This window comes from Vombatus ursinus, unplaced genomic scaffold, assembly GCF_900497805.2.
Source record: "Vombatus ursinus unplaced genomic scaffold, bare-nosed wombat genome assembly UNPS02014812.1, whole genome shotgun sequence".
NCBI lineage: Eukaryota > Metazoa > Chordata > Mammalia > Diprotodontia > Vombatidae > Vombatus > Vombatus ursinus.
In genome coordinates, this window is record NW_020954590.1 from 20753815 (window position 1) to 20761371 (window position 7557).

General features: G+C 43.5%; 1 protein-coding gene across 5 annotated transcripts in view; it reads right to left on the minus strand.

The window, feature by feature from the left end:
- LOC114053738 (junctophilin-1) overlaps nucleotides 1-4349 on the minus strand; it is a 101029-nt gene extending 96680 nt beyond the window's left edge. For all 5 annotated transcript variants that reach the window (XM_027876875.1, XM_027876880.1, XM_027876876.1 and 2 more), the window contains exon 1: nucleotides 3971-4349. In XM_027876875.1, coding sequence (XP_027732676.1) covers nucleotides 3971-4349 — 379 coding nt within the window. The remainder of the gene's footprint in view (nucleotides 1-3970) is intronic.
- Between the last annotated feature and the right edge of the window lie 3208 nt (nucleotides 4350-7557).

Consider the following 7557-nt stretch of genomic DNA (forward strand, 5'->3'; position numbering starts at 1 on the left):
CTAGATAACTCTACTAGCACACTTCACATCCTATGCAATTATATGCACTGAACATAGAAAAGCTGAGATACAGAACTGATATAATAGATTTTCATATGATATACAAAACTAGAGAAAAGAAAGGGTTTCTCTTACTACTTTAGAAACAATTTTACAAGTGTGGAAACATTTTCAGAAAAAAATGATACTACAAATTATGTACAATGCTATTAGTTTAGCTGTTTCACTAAATCCTGTTTTCTAGTTTAAAGCATTCTAAACTGTATTTGGCTCAAAGCAACCTGCAATCACAGTGAGATTTTGACCTTTCTCTGTTACATATTTGTATGCTACACATTAGTAGAAATAGCTTCTTCCAAGTTTTTCTCAACAGGAATGTTTTATAATGGGTAGAAACCCAATGAAAAGACAATGAAATGTGCACAGGAAGCATTAGGCAATTGAGCAGTGTGGTGCAGTGGAAGGAGCACTGGCTCTGGAGTCAGAGGACCTGGATCCATGTCCCATCTCTGACCGGACCACCTGTGGGACTTTGGGCAAGTCAGTTTCCTCATATGTAAAATGAGGGGGATGGACTACATTAGATATCCTAGGGGGTCCCTTTCAGCTCTTAATCTATGATCCCTGATAGATCAGAAGTCAGTAAAAGGATCTCTAAGAAAAGGTGTGCTTTAAAACTAAGTAACTGGTTAGTGAAGTTTTAACCTATTTTTAATTACAATGTTGAGTTTTTAGAGAACATTTCCTACTTTGTATAAAATGGCTAGGCTCAAGAGCACTCAGATATGTTGCTGATTTTTAAGAAAAGTTATGAGATAATTCTTATGGAACTATTATAATATATAGCACAGATCAGTGGAAAGGGCCTTGAATTTGGAAATCAAAGACCTTCCTTTAAATCCAGGTTCTGCTAGTTACTACTTGTATTATCATAAACAAATCACTTAACCACTCTGATTTTCAGTTTCCTAATTTGTAGAAAAAAGATGTTGGTGATAATACTTATACTCTTTCCACTGTACCATAATGTCCCTTACTTTAAAAAAAAATCAAAATAACCACAGAACTTAATGGCATTTATTGAGTGCTTACACGGTCAAGGGCACAAATGCAAGCATGTGCAAAGACAAAAGAAAGCAAATATAGATCTGCCATCTGATTTTGTTTATTATAAATCACATTTCAAAGGATCTGAAAGGCTTTGAAAAATATTTTCAAGGTTGATTATATCTTTTATCTTGAGAGAACCTTTACAAAAAGTATGTCGATATTCTTTAATTCAGACACACCAGCAGTGTTTGTACACAGCAACAGTGGCTGTAGCAAATAATGTTGTTGCTGATAGATCATCTATCTGTTCTCATTCTGTCTGTCTCTCTGTCTCTGTCTCTCTCAAAGATCTCTTCATTATGGCGAAGTTAAGTTTCAAGATATTGTGGTGTCTAAACATGACAATTCCCAAATTAACATTAAAACAGTAGATAGTCCCAATGTACAAGGGGAGACTTTTAATAAAAAGCTACATTGGATACGTACTTGGGCTTCAATATTATATATATTAAAATGTTCCTTTATTATTTTGCTTACTAGAAAATGAAACATATTCGGGTATCACAAATGGCCTAAACTTATGAATTATGTAATGCACCTTGGTATCAGCATAAATTCACCAAGAGTAATTCACAGTTTATACTATGATTAAGCTATGGTAACTACATCCTTCTCCCTCCTCCTCCCTCAAATTTTTTCACTGCCTCCTAAGAATTTTAATTTTTAGAAAAAAAATACAAGAAATAACTCACAGCAAATTTTAACAATGTATGAGAATGTTGGAGTAATGAAATTACCTATTACATTTAGCAAATAAATTTCACATTCTATTCTGGGAGCTTTGAATAGAAAACTAACTGGTAATTGCTTAATTGGTATTTGAACATCAGAGCTTGAACATCTGACCTTAAGCCTCTAATAAAGGCAACTAATAATAATAGCTAATATTTATATAGCACTTTCTGTGTACCAGCCTAAGCCCTTTACAATTATTATCTCATTTGATCCTTACAACAACCCTGGCAGGTAGGGACTACTATTACACCTATTTTACAGGTGAGGAAACTGAAACAAACAAATTAAGTGACTTGTCCAGGGTTACACAGCTTAGGAAGTATCTGAGGCTGGATTTGAACTCCAGTCTTTCTGATTCTAGGCCCACTGCTTTCTCCATTGCACTACCTATATGCCTACCAAATAATAATGCCATTTATAGGAAACACTGCACCCTTCTTTCACACATCCTTCTCTTACTTATCCCCCCAATGCACTGAAATAATTTAATAATTACTGTAACCTAAAATTTAAAGGTTGGGCATTTTATATATGGAACATGCAAACTATTTGGACTTCCAATTTTAACACTACTTATATTCTCTTAAGTAAGACAAGCTTCAACCGGATAAGCTTTCATATAGGTAAGTATGAATGATACTGTAATGGGTTTGAGGTGCATTCATTTAAGTATCTGACAACTCCGAAGAGCTCTACAAGTCTTAGCATAAACTCTTAGATCTGACTTGGCCTCAAAACAATAATTGTTTGAAACTAGTAATTTATATTATTATTCAGACTATGTTATTTTGTTAAAGTACATGGGAGACATCTTTAGCTAAACTTTCTAATAAAGACCAATTGACTTGTATCTTAATGATTTAAATTTTTCTTAACTCAGAATGATAATAAAGGAATAATTTGCCTTATTAGCAGTTTTGCCTAGGTTGTTTATATGCACATTAACATAGGGTAAGTTTGTTCATTGCCTTCTATGGTGTTTAGGTTGCAACAACTAACTAGAAAAAATATTAGTGATTTCACTGTTGGCATTGAGAATGAGTAATCTGAATTCTTTCTAACTCAGTCATGACAATGTAACCCTGGGCTAGGGACAGGGATATACATTTTTCTACTTCTGAAATTGTATGTTTTTCACTAGTTGACAAAGGCTTGCTGTTTTTTTTTTTTAAATAACAAGGTAATTCCTACTTGGAGCTCCAATCCAGCAATAAATTATGCTAGTTTAAGAGACTAGTTTGAGAACTAAGTTTAAGTGATATCTGGGACCCCTCCTTCCCTCCACTAAACTGTACTGGGGGTTCATTTCTCCTCCCTGCTGCCTACAATAAGGCAAAATGTACTCAAAAATGCATAATTATCCTAGGCTCCCTTCCCCCATTACTGGGTTCTGTTTCCCACTTCGAAGAGTTAACCAGGTTGTTAGTAAAATATTGTGTGACCAGTCTGGGGAAGATTACAGGTCTCCACAGCAATACGCTGGGCCTAGGAGCCGCCAAACCCCAGGGCTTTTAAGTGCGCTCGCTCAATCTCTCTCCAGGAGGAGTGCTTGGGAGAGGGGTTTGGGACAGATCGGGAACGTAATGTGACAATCTCAAGTGACAGTCCCCTTCCATATCAGCTCTCTGGGGCCAGAGCTCTGAGCGGGGGTGGAGGCTGGCCCTCCCGCCTTCCCGTTGGCAGTGAGGACCTGACGTTATGTCAGGTACATTCAAGCCACGTAACCCCAAGGAGTGGACACACCACCTCCTCCGGGACCGAGGGAAGGACAGAAAGGTATACAGACCATGACCCCAAGTGCACCAGTCCCAAAGAAAAGCAACTTTTTCCTTCCTTTTTTCTTGGAGGACGAGGTGGGGGTGGTAGGGGATTGTTGAGCAAGGAGCTCCAGGTGTTTTGGGCAGCTTTCCTGACGTGAGTGCGTGTGTGTGTATGTATGTGTCTCTGTGTGCGCGTGTGTATGCGCGCGCGCGCCGAGCCCTCCCCAATTCCAGCCGCCTTAGTTGGCGCCGAGACTAGGAAGGGAAGTGCCAGTCGGGCTTACACCATAGCACCTTTTGGGGACACACACGTACATATGGACACAGAGACACACACAGTTCGAGCTTGCCCGCGCGCAACTCACCTCCGTCGCCATAGGTCTCCACGCCGTACCCGTCCTGCAGCCCGTTACTCCAAGTGCCCTCGTAGCGGGCGGGGGTGCAAAGGCTCTGCCGGACCCCATATCGCCCCTTGAAGCCGTGCGACCACTCCCCCCGGTACATCCATTTGCCCTTCGTCTCCACGCCCAGCCCGTGGCGCTTGCCCTGTGCCCAGTAGCCCTGGTACGTGTTGCCGCTGGGCCAGGTGTAGCCACCTACCACCTCGAAGCCGTGCGACCAGGAGCCCGAGTACTCGCCCTGCCCCTTGGGCCCCGTGCAGATTCCGTGCCCGTGCGCCTTGCCTTCCTCCCAGCCGCCGCAGTAGGTGCCGCCATCGTCGAAGTCGAACCTTCCACCCGTCATTCAGGGGGCTGCCCGGGCGCGCTCCGCGCTGGGGCACGGACACCGGGTGCACCGAGAGCTGCAGGGTGTACGCAGGGGCCGGGCGAGCGGGCGCGGGCGGGTGGGCGAGCCGACAACACCGCCCCGGGCAGCTCGCGCCTCTTCAGTCCCCAGTCCGACGCTGCCCTTGTTCCCCCTGGTCTTCCCTCCTTTCCCCGCCGCCACCTCCTCCTCCTGCCTCCGGCACCGCGGGCGTAGCCACCGCCACAGTCTCCGCCACCGCCACCTCCTCTTCTTCTTCCTCCTCCTCCTCTTCTCAAGCCACCTCCTCAGCCAGCACTCAGCCCGAGAGAACAGCCAAGCCTCAAGCACGGACCTTCAGCTGCTCTCCGCCCACGTGAGCCAGGGCGCCGCCCCTCGTCCCCTCCCCAAGTTTCCCAGGCCTGGCCCTTCTGCGCCCCCACCCCTCAGTCCTCTTCTTCCAACCCCAACCCCTCCCGGGGCTGTCGCCTCCCTGGCGGGAGTGGTCGAACTGGTTCTTGCTGCAAGCGTTTGCGTTCACTTCTTCTGTAGCCTCAGTGGGAATGAGAGTATATCTAGTGTAATCACGAGTGAGAATCGGTGTTTGTGCTTGTAGGTGTGCACGTGTGTCTCTGTGTGTAGGGGCGGGAGGTGGAGGAAGCTCCTGTGTGTACTGGTTTGGGCGTTTTCGCCAGGTTAATCTCTCAAAACGTTGATTAAAAACCTACTGTGTGAAGGGTGCTATGTAAGGCAGTGGTCTCTGAATGAAAACTCTTAAAGCCTTTAGTTACGTCGTTTTGGTGTTCTAGTTCATTTATGACTGCAGTTGTTTCGGTTTGCCATCAGTTGCATATACGGCAATAAATGCATTATTTTGTTTGTTCAACAAATATTTATGAAGTGTAACCAGGACTGCTAGGTGGTGCAGTGGTTAGAGTGGCGTGCCTGGAGTTTTGAAGACTACTCATAATGAGTTCAAATCTGGCTTCAGACACTTACTAGCTGTGAGACCCTAGGCAACTCACGTAACCCTGTTTGCCTCCATTTCCTCGTCTGTAAAATGAACTGGAGAAGGAAATGGCAAACCACTTCAGTATCTTTGCCAGGAAAACCCCAAATGGGGTCACAAAGAGTTGGACATGGCTGAAAAACAACAACCACCAGGTAACCAGGGAAAGATTCAAAGTTGAAATGACAGATTACTTGCCTTCAAGGAATTTGCAGTCTAGCATACGTAACTGCCATTAGAATAGTAACATATAACTATGCCAGGATTTCAGAGGTCATCAAATCAAACCCTTGACTGAAATCTCCTTTAGAACTCCTCCCCCTCTCATCCCCACCTTCCACCTGGGGCTGTCCAGTTAGGATCTTAGAAAATCATAGAAGCTGGCAGAGTTCTCAGGGGTTCCTCATTTTATAGATGATCCAATTAGCCCTGGTGCACATACCTCATTAATACCCTCTGCGGATAGGTTTGAAGGGTGGAGCCATGAACTGCAAATCCTTCCCTTTAAGGAGAGGACCCACACCAGCAATCTCTTCATTTTTCACCCAGATTCTGCATTCTTTTGGACTTTTTTGTTGATCAGCCTTTCAGTCCTGTACATGTCTCAGTGACCCCATGGGCCATAGAGCACCAGGCCCTTTTATCTTCTACTATTTACTGAAATTTGTTCAAGTTCATGTTCATTGTTTCCATGATACTTTCTACCCATCTCATCCTCTGCCACCCCCTTTTCCTTTTGCCCTGAATCTTTCCCAACTTCAGAGCCTTTTCCAATAGGTTTTTGTCTTTGTGCCAAAGTATTTAAGCTTCAGCTTCCATATTTGACCTTCCAGTAAATACCCTAAATTAATTTCTTTAAGTATTGAATGATTGATATTGACTCCTTGCTGTCCAAGGGACTCTCAAAAGTCATCCCCAGCACCACAATTTGAAAGCATCAATTCTGTGGCACTCAGCTTTCCTTTATAGTCCAGTTTTCACAACCATACATTGCTACTGGAAAAACCATAGCTTTGACTATATGGACCTTTGTTGGCAAGGTGATGTCTCTGCTTTTTACTATGCTGTCCAGATTTGCCATAGCTTTCCTTCCAAGGAGCATACTCTTTTAATTTCATGGCTGCAGTCACTGTCTGCAGTGATTTTTGAGCCTAAGGATATGAAATCTGACACTGCTTCCATTTTGTCTCCCTCTATTTGACAGGAGGGGACCATCTCCAGTTGTTCTGATCTATATCTTGCCACTGGACCCAGATGGCTCTGGAGGAGAGAGTGGGGTTAGTGACTTTGCACAGCCATCTCTTAATTCCAATTCACTTGCAAGTCATGGTATTACTTTCCTGATGTTATGATCCTTTTGGAGAACTTAGGGTAAAGACCACCAAGACCATTTACCAGGAAGTAAGGGACCACTTGCTAAGATCTTAGTTTTTTTACTTTAAGCTTCAAGCTCCTCTATTACTCTCATCAAGAGGTGTCTTAATTCCTCTTCACTTTCATTGGACTTCTTTACTCTTCCCCATTATGCCCCCAGGAACCTCAGAATTGGGAAAATCTCATCATCCTGATAGATCTAATCAGCCTTGATACTTATACTTCAAAAGTTGCTCCTTCCCTTGTGATTGGAGGGTGGAGCCATGAACCTCAGATCCTCCACTTGAGGTGGGGGACCAGGCCAGCCATTTCTTTTCATCTCCCATTCAACTCTGTGCACTTCTGGACTTCTTTGGAGTTCCCCATTATCCCCATCTCCCCTTTACCTTTCTCCATACCATTCCCCTTTTAACTTCCTTTTGTGTGTGTGGTCTTCCCCATTAGAATGTAAGCTCCTTAGGAAAACAACTATCTTTCTTTTTCTTAATTGTATCCCCAGTGCTTGTCACAAGTACAGTTTTTCACACATTTTAGTTGTGTTCAACTCCTCATGACCCCATTTTTGGTTTTCTTGGTAAAGATACTGGAGTGGTATATTATTTCATTCTCCAGCTCATTTTACAGATGTGGAAACTGAGGTAAACAGGGTAAAGTGATTTGCCCAGGGACACACTACCAGTAGGTATCTGAAACCAGATTTGAACTCAGGGAAATGAGTCTTCCTGACTCCAGGCACCACCTAGCTGCCCTATGTGCGTGGCTCATAGGTACTTAATAAACGTTTATTGAATGAGAGGCTCAGGAAAATAAAGTAACTTGTCCAAA